Here is a 24,743-nt window from a genome sequence, read left to right as displayed (position 1 = left end):
ACATGTGCCAAATGAGTGAGAAGAAAACTGGATCCCAAGGTAGAAAATGTATCTTAAATTGGATACTCCCTTGAGCAAAAAGGTTATAGATGCCATAACCTTGAGTTATAGAAATTATAACTCCAGTACTCACTCATGAGATACGAGTGAGCAAGGATGTTTTCAATGAGATGAGTAGCTGGTATACACCAATGAAGGATGTTGTTTTCAATGAGATACGAGTGAGCAAGGATGTTGTTTTTTATGAGATACGAGTGAGCAAAGATGTTGTTTTTTATGAGTAGCTGGTATACACCAGTGAAAGATTCCATAGAGGCCGATATAAACAACAGTGTGGCTACAGCGAATGGAGAGCAGCAATCACATGTCCTCTAGCAATGGGTCTATTGTTAGACCTTGGCAAGAAGGTCAAGACAGATGCTAAAAATTCTCACACATCATTTGATGGTGCTACAGGTGCTAAAAATTCGACAAATTCACATGTATCATGAAAGGGAAAAGAGAAGGTGGATCAACCTTTCATAATGCATAATGTTTCAGCACATCATTCATTTGTTGATGGAGATAGTGGCTCATAATAGAACCTTGATGAGGAGTTTGAGATTTTGGCTATTGTTATAACAAGTGCTGTACAAAGAGTCAAAGCGCATTGTTGAGAACACCTCGCAAATTGGATATCCAATGGGAATAGGTTGAGGTATGATGGACATACAACCCATCATTATGCTTAGATCGTCAAAGCAATATAGGAAATAGAGCCCACTTGTTTGAGGAGCCAATTGGACATAAACATTGAGAAGATGTCATGATAAAGAGCTGGCTACATTGGATGCAAATGAGACATGGAAGTTGGTGCCTTTGTCTACTTTAAGAAGAAGAAGGCAATTGGATGCAAGTGGGTCTATAAGAAGAAGAAGGCAATTGGATGCAAGTGGGTCTATAAAGTAAAGAAAAATTCAGATAGGTCTATGAGCAGGTATAAGGCAAGACTAGCAGACATGGGATATGCGCACAAATCTATGGCATTGATTATAAGAAGACTTTGTGTTGTTTGCTGGAATGGCAACCGTGAGAGGAATCATTGTTATGGCTACAACTAAGAAATGGTCTTTACATCAGATGAATGTAAAGAATGCATTTCTACATGGTAATTTATAAGAGAAGGTCTACATGGTACAACCATCAAGATATGAGGAATGCACACCTAGAGTTTGTTTATAGGTTGCATAAAGCCTTGTATATCTTAAAACAAGCACCTTGAGCATAGTTAGACAAGATAGGAGAGTATCTTGTCACTATTGGATTTCATAGATCTACCTTGTATATCTTGAAACAAGCACCTTGAGCATAGTTAGACAAGATAGGAGAGTATCTTGTCACTATTGGATTTCATATATCTACAACAGATTTTTTACTTTATGTGAAAAAGACTGACATGAGAATTGTTCTAGTTATCGTCTATGTTGATAACTTGATGCACAAGGGACAGTGATGGTGTGAAGATGCTCCTTTAAGAGAGTTTGAAATGAAGGATTTGGGTGAGTTACGATACTTTGTAGGTATAGAGGTGATAAGATCACATGATGGGATCAATGGTATTTAGCTTTTACAGAGGTAGTATGCTTTGGACATACTATCCAAGTATTGAATGGAAGGTTGTAAGCCAATCTCAATGCCATTGGAGTAAAACACAAAAATGACTATAGATATAGGTGATCTTTTGGAAGACCCTATAATGTACAAGTACATTGTAAGGAGTTTGATATACATGACCATCACCTGGCCAAATTTGAGCTATGATGTAGGATTGGTGAGCTAGTTTATGCAAGCCCCGAGGAAGCCACACTTCGATACTCAGGTATATGAAGTCCACAATACACTAAGGACTTTTCTATGAGACTGGAGAATAAGTACATGGATATATTAGGCTGGTAGTATCTCAGACAAGAGTTCTACTAGTGGCTTTATCTTTTCTTTTGGGAGTATTATTGTTAGCTGGAGCAGCAAGAAGCAACCAATAGTTGCTTTGTCGTGCACAAAGACCAAGTATAGGAACGTTGCTATGGTAGCATGTGAGGTAACTTAGTTTGCAGAAGCTACTGGTAGATATGGGTGAGCCCATGGATAGGACTGATGTCATTTATTGTGACAACATCAACAACATATACTGTATCATGCTAGGACAAAGCATATTAAGGTGCATTAACACTTTGTGAGAGAGAAGATTCTAGTAGGTGGTGTGGATTTGGTATATGTCAACATAAAAGATCATGCAAGTGACACCTTCACAAAGACATTGGATATAGAGAAGCTCGGCAAGTTTAGAAGCTTACTTGGAGTACAAAGTATGGAGTTGAGCTCGAAGAAGAGTGTTTAGATATCGAGCTTAACTAATGTGTGGATATGGATGGTATGTTAGGATGATAGCTTTGTACTTACACCATTGACATGGTTGGTGAGATTATGGGTGATATGCGACCAAGCTATGTGAACAACCACTTTGGTTCATTAGAGTTATGTCATAGTTATAGCGTCATATCTTCATAAAGGCTTTGGGTAAAAAAAGCTCGACATGTTTAAAAGCTCACTTGGAGTACATAGTATGGATTTGAGCTCGAGGAAGAGTGTTGAGATATCGAGCTCAACTAGTATAAATAAAGATGACATGCTAAAAAGATAGCTCTGTACCCACAGCACTGGCATGGTTGATAATATTATGGGTGATATACCGTCGTGGTTTGCAAGCTGTGTGACAGCCACTTTGATTCATTAGTGTTATAGCGCCAACTCATATAGTCGTGTTTATACCATGGACCAACCTTTGTATGCTATTGTAAAAGAATACTTTCGCTTATAGTATATACTCTTATCTTTAAGTTATGGTTATAAAAAAGAGAAGATAATATTCAAAAATTCAGCCATGCGTGCTTGTCTGCTCTTTTGTGTGTGTGTGTGTTCTAGCAAGGAGCCCAGGCTCACCCTTCCCCCCGCATTCTTCTCCTGTTTGTAAATATATTGATACAATTTTATAATGTCTTGTAGAAAATATAGAGTACTCATGAAGCTAAAGATATGAGTGTCATATATTTCTATATACCCTTGCATTTAAAACCATTCTAGACTATCCTGCATAATATCTAACACTACGGGCATAGAGAGAAGATTGGAACCACGATCGGAAACTAAGCAGTATTAGATGAAGGGTGAAATTATAATCGCAACAGGATTAGATATATCAGCATTGATTATAGACGTTACTACCGTGGGATCATCATACCTATGTGTATTTTCCCTATTATAGACATGGAGGTTAAAACCTGCGCAATGTAAATGTTAAACTGTACAAGTGAGTGTTAGTGAAGAGAAGTACAAAGAGAAGGTTTGTGGAGGGACCCTAAGAGTTACCATCAAGGTAGCAAGCGTGATGCCCTCTCAATTATCTTGTCTATCTTAATCATGGGCTTCTGTTGGCTTACTTTGCTAAACTAATTATTGTTGAAGCTGGATTATAGTTCCTTCCTTTAGATTTAAGCCATTTCGTTATAGTTACCTCCCTAATGGCTCTGGCTTCTTATAATTCTCTGCATACTTGTTGTCTGCTACTTGGTCTGTTCTATTGTTTCTCGCCTTGCCTAGGCTAGCTCGCCTTGAGCTTTAACTACATTGACATGTGCCTCTTGTATTTACTCTTGTTGATGGATTACCACATTACCTAGCTATTGTTTTGAAGTTGACTTCTTGTTCTTCCATTTCTGGAAGTCTCTTCACATACACAACCATTGCCTCTTCTACATGTGTAAGCTTGGCTTGCATCATCTTCCGCTTTCCAATGAAAGCTCTTTCTCATGTTGTACCTAGACTGCCTTGAGTTGACTTTTTCTGCTTTGCAGTTGCCCTTGCACTTCCCATAGTTGTGCTTTTTGAGCTTCAACTTCTTTTTCCCGCGACGCAAACTTAGCGCTTAGTCACAACCAAACCAAAACTACAGAGAGGGAAGACCTGTTAAAAAGACATAAATTGCTTAGTCACAACCAAACCAAAACTACAGAGAGGGAAGACCTGTTAAAAAAACATAAATTACAGTGTAAGGTGAGAAACAATTTTTACAGGACAGCCACATCCCCAAGTTACCCATGCATCTACCCTCCATAATCTCCCCTTCCCTTGGCCATGTTTCAGGTGAGACACGATTTTCACAGGACAGCTACATCCCCAAGTTACCCATGCATGTAACCTCCTCTCCACAATACAAGCTCATCTTCCCTTGGCTATGTTCAGGCCAGAAAGAATCAGGATAAACAAGAATCTAATGTACATCAATCGATCAGCATTGCAAAGAAAAGCATCATATAGGCAACCCATAAAGGCCACAAATGAGCAGTACCCTGGTGCTGGAATGGCAAGTATTCAACCTTGACCAAAACCAGAACAGTGCCAACCCTTCCAAAACCCTCACAGGCTGCAATTATAGATACATATCAACTATCATATCCTTAAGGCCCAAGTACTAACACCTTTGTGACTGAATCTTCTCTGGGTGGTACGATGATTTAAAAATTCTGTGGCGAAACATAGAAAGACACTTGCATGGATAATGATTTAAGAAATCTGCAGATGAAACAGGTAACAATATGCTAGACTAAAACAACAAACCCAACTCTTCCCCCCACCACCTCAAGCAGGCGCACGCACACCCACCACAAGCAAAAAAAAGAGCTAGACTACAACTGTGAATGTAAGCTCTGACAAAACATGAAAACACACAAGACAGTATAAATGTGAAAAAACCTGTCAAAATCCTTGGTTCTTGGATCAACTTGTAGCAAAGGGTAGAATGGAAGAGCTTTAAAAATCCCAGAATCATTGAGGTCAGAGTAGTCGAAGAATGTCTGATCCTGTCCAATCAGTCTACAAATGGCAAGTGCAATCAAGCTAGGCCACAGAATGTGGTAGCATAAAACTTGCCATGAGAGAGGGGGACAGAAGCAATGCTTTCTTTAAAATTTGTAACGCAGGTGACCTCAGCCCAAAAAAGATATCTGGGATCCCCAATAATCACCCTTGGGCATTCACTGCTTCCCAAAGCAGGTTTTTCGGTACTGGTATTGACCAATCTCTTGCTTGAAGAGCAGCAGTTCTAAGCGTATGGATGATCATTACATTGGCCTCCCAAAAGCTCACAGATGTGTAGGGTAGCCCATGCTTTTCACAAAGTGGTTCCACCACACTGGAGATCTTCCGTAAGTTGTGCCGTGGCAAGCGTGGGTAGAGATGGTGTTCAACTTGGAATTGCAAACCGCCATGGAACCAGTCCATCCAGCTAGGAGTGGAAAGATTCAATGTTCCTCTCACCTGAGCCTGAGCAAAAGCTGTGCTTACAGGGCGATAATTGTAAACTGGCGAGGATAAGTGATTTAGGCAGAACTGCACATGCTGTATACCTGTAACAGCAAAGCTTACCAGAATGAAAGCCACTCGCTCCAGGTTGTTGGGAAGATGGGCAAGGAGGGCGAGAAACCAGGTCCAGAAGAACAAGATGCCGACAATATCCAGCCTTCTGTTATGAATCTTCTTCTTTGAGGAAAGCAAGATGAAAGTCTGTGCGAACAGATTGATCCGGGCGACAGCCATGACAGGGTAGAATGTCCAGTGCTGGTAGCTGACTAGGAAGCGCGCAATGGGGTCAAAGCTCATCTTCCTGTCATGAAAGTAAGAATGCAGAGATGAGAAGAGCTTCGAGGAGACAGCAAAGAGGGGGATGTACTGAACATCAGGATCATATGTGAGGCTGTTGCAGGAGATGTGATGGGCATTGTGGACCCGCTTCCACCAGCTGATGCTGATGCCGGAAATGCAGTTACCCACAAGAAGCTCAATCCAGCGGTCAATGGAGGGCTGTCGAAGCAACGCAGAATGTCCAGCATCATGTCCGATCCATCCACACTGTGACCATACACAACCCAGCAGGAAAGCACAGACAAGATGCACGGAGAAGCTGTCAGAGAGTACAACACCGGCAACGGAGAAGCTGAGCATGACTGCAATGGCAACGAATATCCAGAAGTAGATGGACAAATCGTTGCGGAAGAGGCCTGCTTTTTCCAGATCTGCAAGGGTTTTGCGATAGTCGGAGGCGAGGGCGGAGACATGGTAGTCTGATAGGGTTCCGACAACAAAGCGAGGAAGAAAAGCAGATGCAGAGGGGGGGTGGAAAGCTAAAAAAGCATCAGTAACATCCTGGCCTGCAAGACTGAGTAGAGGAATGTCGCCGCCCGGGTGTGAAGCTAGCCATGGCGTCACATCGTAGACCTTACCGCCGATGGAGATCCACAGATCGTCCGGCGAACTATGCCTCTGCAGCTCTGCCGTGGTGATGGCCGGCAGCTCACCCGCCATCTTCTTCACGTCCGGCTGCTGCTGGAGAGACGCCATAGCTCCACAGGAAGAAACCTAGGGTTTCCGATCCTCCTGCAAGAAGACAGTTTCCTCAAAAACGCTGGGGCGTGCGCTCCTTTTTAACAGAATAGGAACACGCAGATTCCTGAGCCCTCCATAGCCACAGAGATCTGAACAGAAAAAAGGCCAAGGATTTCCGTTCCTTCAGAGAGCACAGATCCGAGGTCAGCCAGGCATTGAAAGGGTTAAGCAGAATGAGGTTTTTCCAGACAAGAAAATGCTTTTGTCTGCACAGCCTAGGGTTTCCAAGGGCCCAGATAATACGAAGCTATGGGTACTAAGTTTAAGAGCCTGCAGGCCAAGAAGATTTTTTGTATAAAAATTAAAAAAATGTAGAATCTTCTTGGCCTGCAGGCTCTTAAACTTAGTACCATGCTCAACGTATCTTTGCCAGAGATTCTACATTTATTCTATTACTCAAAGTATCTTTGCTAGTGATTCTACATCTATTCTATTACGCGCGCACACGTTTCCTTCTTCCACCGCGCACACGTTTCCTTCTTCCGCCTCTTTATTAGCATCTAAAACCATTTCTCCTCCTCCTCCTCTAACCACTCAGCATATAAATATTTATACAAATAGGTTCACAAGAACTCTCACCAACTCGCATATATGTATTTATATATACAAACACACATACATATATTATAAATATTAATATAAATCAATATAAATAATAAATAATAGTAGTATATCATTTAAATGAACATTTAATACATAATATATAGATTTAATATTAAATATTTTATCTTAGTAATTAATATTAATATTCATGATAATTATATTAAATATATGAATATTAATATGTTTATATTTTTATTTTATGTATATATTATATATTGTAATAAAAGCGGATTTTAAAATTTACGTTAAATATATGATGTGTGCGTGTGTGTGTACACACACACACACACACACACACACATATATATATAGTGCAATGGAGGTACAATATAAATATATCAATATCTATATAAAAATACAATATATATATAACTAAAATTTTAAAATTTACTTCTATTACAATATATGATACATAAATATATATATATATATATAATGTACACACACACACACACGTATGTGTGTGTGTATATCTATTCTATTAAGCATAGGTTTCTCCCTTGCCACATATCAACAGTGTACACTAGGAGGCAATTATGTGGTAGCCAGCAGTAGCATAGAGGGAAGAGGGGGGCACTTGGCACGTGAGTTGAGGGACTGGTAAGCTATATAGATTTAAATAAGCTTACATTTTAAAGGCTTAATACACACAAAGACACACACATATGTGCATTCACATGCACTCGCATGCATATATATGTGCACACATACACACACAAATATGCACACTTACACGTGCACACACACTCGAGTGTACGCACACACACAAACACGTGTATGCCCACACATAGCGTACACATAGATGCACACGCATACATATGCTCACACACACAAGTGCACACGAATGCACACATAGACACACATGCACACATGTGCATACACATACGTATGTGTATACACAGAGACAACGATACACACGCACACACGCTGACATACGCACACACATTCATATATATATACACGCACGTGCATACATGGACATACATTCACACACAGGCATACACACACAATGCTCATGTGTATAGTCAACACACTCATAGGAATTCGGCACACACGTGTGAGTATGTGCATAGTCAACACACACGGGAATTCCACACACACATTTACTTACGTGCACACAGTCACATACATGTGCGTACAAGGGGTGTGCATGTGTGTGTGTGTGTGCGCGCGCGCGCGCACACACATGCGCTTTTGAGAGAGAGAGGGGAGGTGAGGGAGAGAAAGAAAGTGCATGTACATGTGTATGTGTGTGTCTGTGATGAGAAGAGAGAGAAGGTGTTTGTGTTTGTGTGTGTGTGTGTGTGTGTGTATGTGTGTGTCTGTGATGAGAAGAGAGAGAGGGTGTTTGTGTGTGTGTGTGTGTGTGTGTGTGTGTGTGTGTGTGTGTGTGTGCATGATATTAATAGATAAGATTACATATGTATATATATGTGCATGATTAATTGAGTGCATCAGCTTTCCGAGTGAAAACTTCCGAGTGGGTCATTTGCAAGCGAGAAAGTTCACACCATTCAATTTACATAGCTCTATAGGAAACTGTAAGTTCACTAACTTACCTCAAGAAAACAAATTGATCTTCAAATACTTTAAAATTGAGTTTATATTACATGCACCCTAGGAGCACTCATGAGAGCAACATCTCATGTCTTTGGCCCATGGAAACACCATGGGATTCCTTTTTCTGTGAGTTATTCTTGGTCCTCTTATTATACTTCTTCAAAGACCTATGCTCAATACAGAGTCTATAATGTATAATTTCTTAGAGAGCTATATTTAGAAGGGTATTTGGGAAATATATTTTTGGAGAAGTACACTTATGCCCTTACATTATAATATATAAGATCTCCTAGCAAAATAGCTCTCTAGAAAATTAAAAAGGTAATAATTATATAATTAAATCTTTATATTCTAAACTTAGAGGTACATATGATAGAATTTGATATATTCGAATATGTAGATTAGCTCAAATGATGTTTTCCGTTTAAGTTGACTATGTTTTGATATCGAATATGAAAGTTATGACACTTTCAAAAAGTGCTGTCCCAACCTTGAAGACCTTTTCAAAACATAGTTCTTTGGAGTGCTTGTTTGATGAGATCCCATCGACATCTTCAAACTATAGTGGATATGTGTGTATTAGTCTTTCAAAAGATTTATTTAAATCAAAATGCCTTAGCATGAAGATTGTGGGTATCCATGGATAGTTCTTTGGAAACTATACCTCAAAAAGCTCCTCCTTGGGATAGTTCTCAAAGAAATGTACTAGAAACGCCTATAGGGCACGTGTATGTGAGAGTAAGATAGATGGAGCCTAGGATGCTATGAAATTGGAATGGATGCAATCTAAGGTTATCTACGCATGTGAAAGGATGAATGTAAAAGGTAGTCAATGGTCAAAGTAGGCATGTGGAAAGTGCAAGGGTGCACAAGGAATGTGAGCATTTATGGAAACATGATGGCACAAGTGTGCATAGAACATGTGGATGAGAGCTACATATGGATGTATCAAGATCATTCTCACAATGCAAAAACATGATGTTTTGATTAGCCTTGACTCATACCTTAATCACCTCTATTAGTGTTGATATCATGCTCTAATGATGTCTTCTTTCATCTTTTATCCCACCATAGCTCTCTCTTGCAACTCACACACTCCATGACCATCTCAAATCATGTATTTTCTCAACTTAGTATCGGAGCTAGACTCACCATTGCATGATTAGTCTTAGCATTAGCGGTATTATCAAGATTAACTAAGCTACTCACTAATTACAAGCAACCTTATCCACTAGCTTATGTAGTGGCTACCTTGGTTCTCTCTATCCTCTCCAATATTGGGCAAGCTCTTCTAGGAGGTATAGAGCATCTCAAGGCGACCACATACATTGGAGGAATCGAGCAAAGTCACTAAGAATCAGGTGAATTTGACGTTGTAGTTTGGTGCTAAAAAATTTGAGGAAAATTTGGAAATTAATGAGCTTGCGCAAAATCCGAATAATTCCAGCCATACCTGGGGGTTTTTGAAGTTTTTGAACACGCTTGTGGTCTCGGATTTTCGATTGGTGGCGTGAAGAAGGAGATCCATGCCTGCACCTCTCTTTTCATTGAGGTTTTGTTAACTCCCTTAATCCTTGATTAAAAGTATGTTAATCCCAAGTACTAGTAGCTTAGCTCCTTCTTCATTCACTACTATTCCACTCTCTCAAAGCATTTAGCTCAAGTGTGAGTACAACTATCCCATTTGACTACTCAATGTTACCTACATTTGTCTTGGGATTAGTGATGACTTAATCTTGATTAGCATCCATATTTGAGCCCAATCTTGTCCAAATCATTGTAAGGGAGTAGACACTATTGAGATACAACTATAAATCTCAGAAAGACCCTCCTCATTGAGCTATGGCTACCCAAATCTTAGTGGATAAATTTAGTGGTGTGGATTTCATACATGGCAAACAAAAGTCATGTATCTACCCATGTAAAAGAAGCTTTGGGCAGTAGTAAATGGAGATGAGCTCAATGAAGGGAGTGAGGTTAAGGTCAAAGCATGGATAAATAAAGATAGAAAAGCCATGGCCATTATTGGGTTAAGTCTTGGGGATAATATTATTCACATCACATGAGACAAAGAGCATGCCAAAGAAGCCTAGGATGAGCTAGAGAATGTATTTGCAGCTAGGGTAAAAAATTCAAAAATAAATATGAAAATACAGTTCTATGGACTTGATATGGAGTTCAAAGACTCATTTGTGGAGCATGTAGGTAAGATGAAGAGCATTATGGTGCAACTTCCAGGTATCAAGGCACCTCATGGGATGAGAAAGATGCGATTACGGTCTTAATTAAAAGCAAGAGTTTTTTTTAAATGGTAACAACTCTTACGGTCTTAATTAAAAGCAAGAGTTTTTTTTTTAATGGTAACAACTCTTACTAATCTTCCAAATCTTACTCTTGAAGGTGTTGAATCCTCCTTGTTTCAAGAGGATAAGAAATTAAAAGGTACACAACAAAGCTCAACAAACAGCACATGGAGACTACTTTCTTTAACAAATCCAATGTCAAATGTAACCATTATAGAAGGATGGGGCATATAAAGGCCCAATGTTGTCATCAAAACAAGCCCATGCTTGTATGTGATGCATGTGGCAAGGTAGGTTACGTTAAGAAGAATTGTTGGTCAAAGGAAAAGCAACAATCCAATGTAATGGTGGAAGCAACTCTTGATGATGCTCCAAAAGAACATATTTTCTAGATTTGATGATGTCTATGTTAACCTTGGGATTGGGAAACCCTTGGTCAAGATGTGCCCATATGTGTGTGGATGTGATGATGTCTATGTTCATGTCCATGAGGTTATGTCATGTTGATATAATTACCTCTAGCCACCGATGATGTAGGCTACGTGATTTATATGTGTCTCCAGGGGGGCAAATAAGGTCATTTGATGTAGGCTACGTGATTTATATGTGTCTCCAGGGGGGCAAATAAGGTCATTTGATGTCATATTATGTATGTATGTATGTATGTCCTACTCTTGGGATGAGACCCATTTGGTTGCCAAGGGGGGGTGCTGAAATATGGTGCCCATCATGTCATGTATGGGGCACGTGTATGTGGGAGTAAGGTAGATGGAGCCTAGGATGTTATGAAATTGGAATGGTGGATGCAAGCTAAGGTTATTTGGGCATGTGAAAGGGTGATTGTAAAAGGTAGTCAATGGTCAAAAAGTAGGCACATGGAAAGTCAATGCAAAAATGTGATGTTTTGGTTAGCCTTGACTCATACCTTAATCACCTTTATTAGTGCTGATATCATGCTGCTCTAGTGATGTCTTCTTTCATCTTTTATCCACCATAGCTCTCTCTTGCACTCTAACACACTCCATAGCCATCTCAAATCATGTATTTTCTCAACTAATATGTCAAAATCACATATTTGACCCAATTAACATGAGATTTTTTTTTCCTTCGCTCGAATGCTCGAAAATTTTTGCTCGGAAAATGAACATCCGCATCTTAATAGAGTATAAATGTATATATGTACATATAAATAGATAGATATATATATGTATGTATGTATATATGTATATATATATATATATATATATATATGTATGTACGTATGTATATATGTATGTACATATAAATAGATAGATATATATATGTATATATGTATATATGTATGTACGTATATGTTGACACACACACACACATGTGCACGCGCACTCACGTCACACGTTATCGTGACGTGGACGGTGTCGCTGGGAAAGTACGAGACTTCTAGCTGTGAGAGTAGGTACCAAACTCCACAAGGAAACTCACACACAAAATTCTCCAAGGAGCATAGGACATATCCATTTTTAATGACATATACATGTGTCAATTCACCTCAATACATCCTTGAATTCAACCTGATGATTGCACAAAAATTTGTGTACCAAGTGCTTGTCCCTTTCCAAGCATAGATTCACTGGCTCGTCTTTCCAAATCCCTCAAACCAATCACATGTAGGCATAACATAACCTTCAAATATTTCCCACATACATGTGACCATTTACATTCCATACATCCAGTGTCATCAATTCCATCATCTCATGATGTTCTTTATCACCTGAAAACTGTAAGTAGAGCAAGGCGTGATTTTTATTGATTTTCTCTATTTCTTCTATGGCGGCTTCGCTTGCAGACCGCGGAAAGCAGAACACATGTATATGATGGAAAATCCTATCACTGGTTAACACTCATTTTTCTCTTCAATTCAAACTCCTACATGCCACGAAGAGTAGCCGCCTCCTTGATTTACTTCTCTCTGGTTAGTTGGGGCCCTGGTTCTCTTTTTTCTGCAGACCGACTTCTGATATGCGCCCCTCCCTCCCTTCTCTCTGGTTTTTCCTTACTTTTCCGCATGGAAATCGGCGCACCCGCTTTATGCAGCTATTTTCACGTACTCCCCAGTTCAAAAAAAACTCATGTGCCACCTTTCCTTTTTTATTATTTTCGATTATTTCTCCTTTTGATGCCACGCAAGCTGCCCTCATAATATCTCTTATTAAAGGTATGTGATGCTCCCAACATTGGCATCAAGGCAAGCTCTCCAATACAAGGTTGATCATCCAATTGTGTCTCCCGCATCCGATAAAGACTTCGGCACTCTAATGCTCTATTGATCTCCATTGCTCTTGATGCCTCCATGGTTTATAGTGTCATCACATCGACCATGTGATTTGTAGAATCCCCCAATTGTTCACTCAAATATATCTCCATGTCTTCGTAAATGCATTCCCTTGTGCATTGGCATGCCCTCATGTTTGCTCTCCCGTTCACTGACTCGGCCCATCGATACCATAAAGAAGCTGCTACACATTATGCACATGGGAGCCATTAACATCATTAACATATCCCTTTGGCGAGCCACTCATACCATCATATATAACTGAATGTTTCCAACTTACCCATGAGGTCTGAGTAACAGCAGAACCATCACCACCACACTCACAAGAGTCATTTTGAAATAGCTCTCACTAGCATAGCTGCCACTAGGTTCACCATCCATGGGCATGAAGATATTATTGAAGGGATCATTCTGCCTATGAGGATACACGAGAACTTTGAATGTGTGCAGTATCTTTTTTAAAGTTCTTCTTGTTTTGCTCATTCCATGATATCTCCAAAGAGTATTCTTCAAAACCAATCCTCATTTCATACATGCTCTCACATTTCCATACATGTTGAGAAGGGTGTTCTCTACTGCAAGGCTTACCATATGTATAAGGCTCCATATTTCACACCACACTCATATACAAAAGCTTCGAGACCTGACTCAGCCTCAGCTCATCTTATTGAACCTCATCTACAATATGAACATATGTACATGGCATCATATAATGACTCGTCATAGCACTTAATCCCATGCATCTAGGTTTGCATTTAATAGTCTCATATGCATGTTTTCACACCATAGACGTGCCATGGCACGACAACGTACACATGCATGTACACACACAAATATGCACACTTACATGCACACACACGCTTGATCGTGCACACACATACACACACACACACACACATGTGTATGTATGCACACACACTTGCACACCACTCACATGTAGACACACACACACATGTATGTAGACATGCACACATAGATGTCTACACGTGCATCCACACACTTGTACACCACACACATGTAGAGATACACACGTGTATATAGACACACGTGTATGTAGACATGCGAACATAAATGCATGCACACACACAATTGCAAAAAAATACGTATGTGCACACACACACACACACACACTTTTTTTTAGTGGAATCATAAGTATATTAGATTTACAAGATGACTATCCAAAGTAGATAGTCCCAAAGTACATCAACTGAAGATGTCAATATAAGACATATATACATCATGATCTATTTGGTCAACCTGCATGCAATCGAAGAAAGATTGATGCAGGGAGTACTGAAAAAAAGAAAAAGCAGAAAAAACCAAATCACCGAAAACTGCATGGTTGCGAACTTTCCATAGTGTCCATAAAGCCCAATAGCGCACCCATGAGAAGAAAAGAGAGAACTCTGGTCTGGGCAAATGAAGACCAAATAGCCAGAAAAACTTTCCAAATATCATATTTGGAAATCTAGCCCGCAGAAGCTGGATGACAGGGAGAAAAAACTGACGAGAAGAAGGACAGCTCCAAAAAATATGAATGACTGTCTCTCTGGAAGCAGAGCATCTATGGCAAGTGGATGAGGATATATATCTGCGTGCCAGAAACTGTCCTGAGGGAATAACAGCCAAAAGAACACGCCATAAAAAGAGCTGTTGTCGAAGAGGAAGCTTCGACTGCCAAAGAGATCGCAATCGTCTTTTCCACCACCAAGATGACCGATGCATATGCCAGAAGAGATTTGCCCATTCAGAAACCCAAGGCAATGGCAACAAATGTTTATACAGACCAGCAATTGTAATATCAGATAGCCTCAAGGGATGGCATGAAGAGTCAAAAGAGGAGATAGTCCAATCTTGTAGGCGATCTCGAATTTCCAACAGTGGAATCGGCAAAAAAGGCTGAAGCATCTGAATTATATCACGCCAAAGACGACGATAATGAGGTCCCAAGCCATAATGTGCAGCAGCCTGTGGAAAAGAAAGAGGGGAGCCATCAGGATGGATGACATCTCCCACAGATGTAACACCCTTTGAGTGGAGAAAATATGAACGCCGGGGTTCTTGCACCGCCAGGGGAACTGAAAATGCTTTGGACCAGTGGATGCTCTCAGCGCGGAGAGAGTTGCCTTGTAAGGAGCCGCGACCATTCCATTTTAAATTTGAAAGGACAAACTTCCAATGAGCAAGTAAGCCAGAAATGAGAGGACAGCCCTTAATTTTGCCAGTAATGTAACCAAGAATAAAATCCCAATGAGTAGGTTGCCAATGGCCAAAAGCCAAAGTCGTCAGATGAAGTAACAAATGACAAATCATCGCTGTCCAAGGCTGAGTGCCTTCCATAAATTGAAGCATCAGTTTACCTCTGTGGGCAAGAATATGCACCTGTAAATTAAGGATATTCAAGCCTCCATGCATTTTAGGGGTGCACAAACGATTTGCCGAAAGTAAACGTACACTCTTTTTTCCTTGCTTCGACCTCCAGAATATCTCCAAGATGGTGGACATAAATAATTTCAACTCCCCCTTAGAAAACCTGATGAGAGGAAGGTAGAACTGAATATAGGCAACCAAGATGGATTGGAGAATCCGTAAACGAACATGCAATGGCCATGTTGCAAGTTTCCAGTATTCCAACTTTTTCTTGAGCTTTGCCAAAACCCAATCTGTTTGTTGACAGCGAGTGACTGTCCATCCCAAAGGATATCCCAAATGTCGAATCAAATGCGTGGAGTGAACTATTTCCCCTGGCCATAGCAAATTATGCCACTGTTTTGAATGCAGAGGCAACAATTTAGATTTCTGAAAATTGATTTCTAGGCCAGCCGCGCAAGGGCAAACAAAGAAAGAGCCTGCATCAAAGTAGAGAGATCCTGATGTGTGTTGCGAGGAAGAAAAAAAGAATCGTCAGCATATGCCTGAGCAACCAACTGACGTCTATTCTGAATGTCCAATCCATGAAGACTGCCAGTATCAACCAAATGATCTATATAAAGAAGCATGGGATGCATCGCTATAGCATACAAAAGAGCACTTAAAGGGCATCCCTGCCTAACTGAACGATGCAAAGTCCATGATTCTGAGAGATCTCCTGACAATATACAAGCTGCCTGGCTATCAGCATAAAGCCAGTAAATGATATTCTGCATTTTTTCTCCAAATCCCAGAGCACGCATGGTTTCTTGAATGAACCCCCATTTAATAGTATCAAAAGCCTTAGCAATATCCACTTGCAATAATAAGACATCCTGCTGCGTGTATTTGGCATATTCAATGCCAATATAAGCATTTACAATGTTATCTGTAATGTGCCTACGAGGAATAAATCCATACTGTGCATAATGGAGTCCATCATTCAATGCGATTGACAACCATTTTACTGATAATCTTGTATATCACCGGCATAAGGGTAATTGGTCTCCAATCTGCCAAAGACTGACATAAGTGTTTTTTAGGCAACAGCTTCACTAATCCTTTTTTCCAGGAAGCTGGCATTTGCCTTGTCTCCCAGGCAATGTTTACCATACGCAGCAAAGGTAATTTGAGGGTGTCCCAATATGCAAGAAAAAATTCAACTGTAAGGCCATCCCATCCTGGAGCTTTCCATCGGCCACAAGACCTGATTACATCAGATAGTTCTTCTTCAGAGAATTTTGTTTCTAGTTGTTGCACCTAGCAGAAAGGATGGGGGATACATGCTGTAATAACCGATGACGTGCATCACACACTTCCATGGCGTGAAAATCGTCCTCTCCAAATAGAGAGGAGAAATGGGTAACACAAGTCGCAGCCAATTGTGCTCGGGTGGAGGTCCACGTGTCATCTGAACTTAAAGTGCGACATATAGATGCAGCTTGTTTTCTGGAATGTAAACTCTTGAAAATTTTTTTGGAAGAGCAGCCTTTGTCCAAAAGCGCCTGTTGTCGTGCCCGTATCTCCCATTTGACAAGCTTTCGGTGATCATTTACCTGAATACAGTGACGAGCTTGACATAAAGAAGTGGCTTCAGCCAAAGTTAGGGAGCGAAGATGACTAAGCTCGATTAACGATTGGCATGTTTCCAACCTTCCAGATACTGTTTACCATAATCACGGATGACTGATTGCATGCGAGCAATAAAAGCTGTCCATGCATAATCCAAGTCAATGAAAGATTGAGGAAAGAGTGGCTGACAGGCCTCAAGTATCAGTGCTTTGAATGCATCATGCTCCAAGTAACTATTATTGATGATAAGCAACCTTCGAAGTGGCAATCTGTCATCAGGCATGTCGTGCAGATGAACTCTGAGCCATAAGGGTACATGATCTGAATATGTAAATGTATAATCCACCCACAATTTGGTCGTGAGAGTATCATAATGAAATGGATCAATCTGATACCATCGACCCAATCGAGCTTTGTAAGTGGATTGTGCATTATGTTGGAAGGTATACCCAAGCATCAGGGGCTGAGATTATTTCCAAAGATCAATCAGATTAAGCGTTGCTACAAAATCTGCCCACGAAGACGTCTCAGTAGCAAGCATATGTGTACGACCGGATGTATTATCACCAGGTTGAGGGGCATTATTGAAATCTCCACATATGAATGCTTTCTGTCTCCAGGGGTACAATTTCATTTGTTGCCATATCTGTCCTCTAGCCTGAGAGGATTGAGGTGCATATATTGATGCAAATTCAAAGATTTCACCCTGAATAAAGCATTGCATAACCATCCATCTGCCTTGGAGATCATTAAATGCCATGACTGGCTGTAAATGATGTTTCACAAGAAAAAGTACACCCGAAAAGGCATGGTGGCCTGCATAAAAAATATCATAACCAGCATAATGGCCTTGCTGTCCAGCATAGTGATGTTGATTGTGTTCCTGAAGAGCAACGATATCTGGCTGCATACGCTTCAAATATGCCCAAACCATCTTCCACTTTTTAGGGTCACACAAACCCTGTACATTGAGAGTCAAAACTGTGATATATGACATCATATTTATATTGTATGTACAGTATGAACAAAAAAGTAGCTCAAGCTTGCATTTCCTCCACAGGGTCTGCACCCCAATAGGGAGGAGGAATATCTTTGAGTTGGGTGTCTAGCAAGCTAGCAGCTTCTTCTTCGGGAAACAGAGTACGACCTGCAGTTACACTAGCCCAGGTGATGCCAATTCCAGAATTTTCTTTTGGGGTATGCCCACTAGAGCAGGCTCCATTCCAAGTTCTAGAAGGCAAAGGACGCATGGGGATAATTGTCCTGCGCGGTGGCTGAGATGTTTCTTGAAGTGTCTTTTCTTTTCCTTTTGGTGAAGAAGTAGAGGGATTAGCCACAGCTACATTCATATTAGAAGAGACTGGCATTTTGCCTTTTTCTTGTGGCATAACAGGAGTCTTTAGACTTTTGTTTTTAACCCCTGAAGGACCAGGAGTATCCTTATTCTGCATTGGGATGGGCAAGGCATCAGGCGGCATCTTATGGAGGACCAGAGGACATTGAGATGCCATATGTCCAAACTTTTGAGTCTGAAAAAAGCACTCCCCATTTGAGTCTGAAAAAAGCACTCCCCATGGAAACGTTATTTATGGTAACAGCATAAGATTCCGGAGTGGGCTGATCCGTGTCCCATAAAATACAGAATCGATTTGAGTTGCCATTTGGTCTAGGAGGGCATACAACCTTTCCTAGAGATGCTGCAATTTTAGGTAACAAGGAGGCCAAACATTGGGGGAAGTCCACCACTTCTACCCAAACAGGACAGCGATGCTTAATCAAGGCCTGATAGTCTCTGGTGGGGGACCATGGCAATACATGAACCATCTGTTGTCCATAGAAAAGAGGGGAGTGCTCTAAAAGCGTTTGCTTATGGTGCTCATAGAAAAGAGGGGAGTGCTCTAAAAGCGTTTGCTTATGGTGCTCATCCACCATAATGACCTCAAAGAAACTCTTGCCACATAGTGGACTTTGCAAACAAAACAACCACCCAATGTCCGTGTTAACCAATTCCCGACATCAGCAGCAACAACAGGCATCCTGCCTGGAAAAAAAATAATCACAGCATGCTTCGCATATTCTCGAATGGGATCTATGATTTCATCCACATCCACTGCAAGTCCCACCATAGGAACATGATCTTTCCAATTCTTGCGTGTATCCTGAAATCCTTCATGCATTACCTCATAGATCAGCCTAGCCTCGGGCGTTTCATGCACAGGGTCATCCTGACCTACATCCTGCTTTTGTTTTTTATGAGCATAATATTTTGTAGGAGAAGCCATGATGAGATAAGAGGCACTAGGTAAAGTCGGTGCAGAAAAGCGATATCAGGACAGCTGGATAGAGAATCGAGGGTGCTGCAGAGGCACCAGTGAGAGGTCGCAGTGGACCCACGAGCAGGGACGAGCACTCCAGAAGCAGAATCCGGCGACCAAACTGCAGAACTGGGCGATTGGGATAATGGCGAAGCAGTCTGCTGAGTAATTTTGGCGACGAATTGAAGCTGCGAGGGAACTAGGTGCTCACGGGAGCAGCAAACGAAGGAGTCGAGTTGAGGCTGAGATGGACCACGCAGGGTCTCTCTCTCAGAGTATACACACACCCACGCACGCGTACGCGCGCGCACACACACACACACACACACACACACACACACGAGCACACAAAGGAGAAAGGCGAGCTATACAGCAGGTCGTGAACCCTAGAACAAGCTCTGCAGAGCGTCGATGGATAGATTCTTCTCTCTTCTCTCACTACACACACGCACGCGCGCGCACACACACACGCACACACACACACACACACACACACACAAAGATGCACACATACATACACTCACACCTGCCTTGGTGCCACCTAGGTTCTTGCCCTACAAAACAATTGCATGAAAAATTGAACGCTTGAACACATCCCACCTTGGTGCTTGCCCACCCTAGAGTTGCAAATGCAACGTTACACACATGACATGAAAGACCTAGGAAGCCCTACACACAACCCTACCTTGCACCCTAAACAAAATCATAACCCTACAATGTGCATGCCATAACAAGTGTGTGAGCTCTACATACAATAAGAGAGAGAGAGAGAGAGAGAGAGAGAGAGAGAGAGTACTCCACGTAAAATATATGAATATAATTATAAATCATTAAATATATGTATATATATATATATATATATAGAATGTAGATATAGAGGTCATGGACCCGTGCGCGAAGTTGCTAGTTGTAGAATGAATGTTCTTACACGTATGCATATCTCTCTCTATGTTACTCACATGTATGTACATCTCTCTCTCTCTCTCTCTCTCTCTCTCTCTCTCTCTCTATACACACACACATAAATATACATATACATATATATACATGTGTGTGTGTGTGTGTGTGTGTGTGTGTGTGTGTTTATATGTATATATATACATATCCATGTATATACATACATACATACATACATATACATACATATATACACATATATATACATACATACATACATACATATGTATATGTATATGTATATGTATATAAAGGGACCAAATGGGCACCATAAAAGAGCAAAATCTAGGGATGAATATGCTAACACCCCCTCTTAACACCAGATGCTAAACAAATTCCAAGAATCCAAAGATGAGGAGCCAAGGAAGCCTGAGAAACTGGCTTGGTGAACAAATTTGCAGCATTCTCCCGCCGCCGCCGCAGAAGGACAATACTCCAAACGTAAATATCTAGCAAGAACCCATTCACGAACATAGTGATACTGAATCTCAATGTGTTTCGTACGAGCATGAAACACAGGGTTCTTGTTGGCGATGGCGATGCAACTCTGATTGTTACACCAAAGAAGAGTAGATCCGGTAGGAGGATAGCCGAGTTCCTCCAATAATCTCCACAACCATATCGCCTCACATGCAGCATAACAAACTGCACGGTACTCCACCTCGGTAGAGGAAAGCACCACAGTAGGCTGCTTTTTACTGCTCCAAGAAATGGCTCCAGACCTAAGTGAAAAAACACGACCAATGGTCGAACGCCGTGTATCTGGATCTCCAGCCTAGTCTAGACCATCCAACAAGAGTGCATCCTTGGCCATAAAAGATGCCAAAATCCAGAGTGCCACGCAAGTACCGAAGAACTCTAAGAGCACACCGCCAATGTTGCTGACGGGGTTTGGATGAGAAGAAACTCAATAAATTGACTGCGAAGCATATGTCCAATCGGGAGTAGGTCAACCATACCAAACAACCGACAAGAACCTAATACTATCCTTGATCAGTCTCCCTGTGGAGAAGCATCAAGTGAAGAAAGCTTCTCACCAATATCCATAGGAGAAGATACTGGTTTACACACAGTCATCTGAAATCTATCGAGAATCTCCCAAGTGTACTTCTGCTGAGAGAAGAAAATGCCCTTCGAGGTCTGCCAAATCTCAAAGCCAAGAAAATAATTCAAGAGGCCAAGATCCGTCATCTCAAACTCTGTCTCCAAAGCATCCATAACAGAATGGATCCGCACAGAATAAGAACCTGTAAAGATGAGGTCATCAACATAGACCACAATGATAACAATCAACCCCCTCTCAAGGAGGATATAAAGGTTCGAATCTAGGTGAGAACGACGCAGGCCGAGCTTCTGAAAGAACTCATCAATCCGCTGGTACCAAGCTTGCGGAGCCTGCTTTAGACCATATAAAGCCTTGTTCAGCCCGGTACACATGATCTTGTTTGCCCGGAACAACAAATCTTGGCGGCTGATCAATATAAACTTCCTGTGTAAGCTCTCCATTTAGGAAAGCCGACTTGACATCCATCTAGAAAACAGGCCATCTATGATGTCCTGCATGTGCAAGAATGGTGCGAATGGTAGTCATCCGGGCCGTCGAAGCGAAGGTCTCATCAAAGTCGACACCAGGGCGCTGAGCATAACCCTTGGCAACCAACCTCGCCTTGTGCTTGTCCAAGCTGCCATCAGCTCGGAACTTTGATTTGAAAATCCAATCACCTTGTGCTGCAGAGGCGGAGGCACCAAAATCCAAGTGCCATTCCGTTCGATAGCATCCAGCCTGCATAGCATGACACCAAGGCTCATGTGAAAGAGCCTTGTCTACAGAAGTGGAATCAGAAGGACCATTAATAATTGTAGACATAAGAGCATAATTAACAAACATGTTGCCCTCATGAATTTGTTTCCCTGTAACTCTGGAAGAACACCGAAGAGAACCAGGCGGAGGAGCAGAAGGAAGCTCACGTAACCCAGAATCACGAACTCTATGATAATACCAACCAGGTACAGATCTGCTCAAACTCACCAAAGGAGGAGTAAGGTCATCATCATCTAACTGAGTATCCTCAACTGGAGGTGTAACAGAAACAGCGGGAGTAGGAGGAGAAGGAGGTGGAGACTGAGGTGAAGGAAGTAGAAGCTCACCACCCCCCTCTGAAGATGTAGGAGTCTCATCGAACACATCACGGCTCACAACAACAACTTTACGGGCCTGAGGATCATAAAGACGATATGCCTTGGACACAGTGATGTATCCGAGAAAAGTCATGCGCTGAGACTTCGAGTCCAACTTGGAGCAGTGCTCCTTAGGCACATGAACATACGTCGTACACCCAAATATCCGAAAATGAACAACGGAGGGATTCTCACCATGGAAAGCCTCATATGGAGTTTTGTCGGGAAGAGCAGCAGTAGGAGACCTATTCTGAATGTAGACAGCAGTGGAAGCCACCTCAAGCCCAGAAACATCGAGATAATGAAGAATGCTCAAGCATAGCATGGGCCATCTCCATAATGGTCCTATTCTTCCTCTCGGCAACTCCATTCTGTGATGGAGTATATGATGTAGTAAGTTGTCTTCGAATGCCATGAGTCTTGCAATATTGCTGAAACTCCTGGGATGTGAACTCACCCCCTCTGTCGGTCCTGAGAGCCTTGACCAAGTGATCGGTCTCTTTTTCCACCTCAGCTTTCCAATCACAGAAGTGATGAAAAGTCTCATCCTTGGTCTTCAAAAAGAAAACCCAAGTATATCTGGTAAAATCATCCACCATCACGAGCATGTACAATGCCTTACTCAAAGACGCGGTACTCATAGGACCACATAAGTCTGCATGAATGAGAGCAAGTGATGTCGAAGATCTGTGTGTTGCCTCCTTCGGAAAGGCTACTCGGTGTTGCTTCCCCTATAAACAAGAGGAACAAGTAGAAGACGGAGCCTTGATGGTTGGTAATCCCTCAACCAACCCATCCTTCGAAGCTCGTTGCAGAAGTTGATAGTTCAAATGGCCAAACCGAGCATGCCAAAGAAGCAGAGGATGTAGTTTGAAGAACCCATGTGTAGAGAGTGAGATGTGCTATATTGGTGGGAAATTGGTATGCCATTTTTACAACAAGCCAGCTATGTGCATGGAGAGATATGATTGCTACATGTATTATGTAATTCCAAGAGATGAGACCATGTCACAATTGATGCTAGACGTAGGGAAATACAAACATAATGTCATATCTGGCACTTTAAAGGCTTTACTTAATCGGATGTTTAGAATGGTGTGATGGGTACTTGGCATTGACCAGTCACATTGGAGAGCAAGGAAGGTGCATGTGTGTGTGGCAAAGGAAATCATTGAGGCAACCATCATGTAAAGAGGAGGAGCCACATATAAGTTAGATGAGAATGAATTACCCTCCATTTTGAAAGAGATGGGTCCTCTAGTGGCGTACAATTGGTAAGGCAATATTTGAATGTGAATAATGAGAAGAATATTCCCAAAGCATGAGTCTCATAATAAGTGTACATGCAAGTTTAGATGGTCTATGGGTCGTGCTACACAAGGACCAAGGGAGGAGACATTTGGAGGACATGCTATGTTTTGCTTAAAGAGGTACTGCACATACAAGTTCTTTCATTGGCACAGCAGATTCCTAGGGCAAGGAGCACCAGTAGATAAGTGGCTTGTCTTCAAAATGTAAACACTAGGATTAGCTTCAAGCCTAGACCTTGTGAATAGAATGAGACACAAAGGAAATGGAGACCTCTCAAATGCATGGGTTCAATTTGATCACACAAGATGGACTAGGGACTGGGTGATAATGGCATGTCATGTGTATAATCCAAGATGAGTGGGTATGATCAATCTATTTGGGAAACAAAAGAAAATCTTGTACTATTACTTTCACATGTCTATCTTTGTGTAGTATGCATTATTTGAGGTTATTTATAGACATGCACACTTGTGATGACAGCTTTCATGAGAGAAAGGGTTGCACCACAATATGATGCTCCCACAAGTTGACCATATTTTTTATGACTACATAGAAAGCGAAAGGGAACGAGACAACAACGAGAGGCAATTGAGAGGTGAGAGAAATTTTTAAAATGAACCCCATTCATAAGTCCCAACGTACAAATGTTTGAGGCATATTTTTATTGTGTATTTGTGTAGGAGGCTTGCAACACATTCGATAGACATGGGAACACATATTGGATTCTATGACAAGACCAAGGGATGT

The 24,743-nt window shown here is 41.3% G+C and overlaps 1 protein-coding gene across 1 annotated transcript; it reads right to left on the bottom strand.

Annotated features, from left to right (window-relative positions):
• Window positions 1-4,755: 4,755 nt before the first annotated feature.
• Window positions 4,756-7,070, bottom strand: LOC147605474 (delta(8)-fatty-acid desaturase 2-like). The gene has a single exon (XM_086793285.1). It carries the CDS (start codon window positions 6,430-6,432, stop codon window positions 5,056-5,058), a length of 1,377 nt encoding a protein of 458 aa, XP_086649411.1. The 5' UTR covers window positions 6,433-7,070; the 3' UTR covers window positions 4,756-5,055.
• Window positions 7,071-24,743: the final 17,673 nt, after the last annotated feature.

The sequence above is a fragment of the Cibotium barometz genome, chromosome 59 (assembly GCF_041138505.1).
Source record: "Cibotium barometz isolate CiBa-2024 chromosome 59, ASM4113850v1, whole genome shotgun sequence".
Classification (NCBI taxonomy): Eukaryota; Viridiplantae; Streptophyta; class Polypodiopsida; order Cyatheales; family Cibotiaceae; genus Cibotium; species Cibotium barometz.
Note: the sequence above shows the minus strand (reverse complement) of the source record. Positions and strands in the feature narration are given on the sequence as shown.

Coding starts and splice junctions, on each gene's coding strand:
- LOC147605474 (XM_086793285.1), bottom strand. CDS start 6,432: ATGGCGTCTCTCCAGCAGCAGCCGGACGTGAAGAAGATGGCGGGTGAG.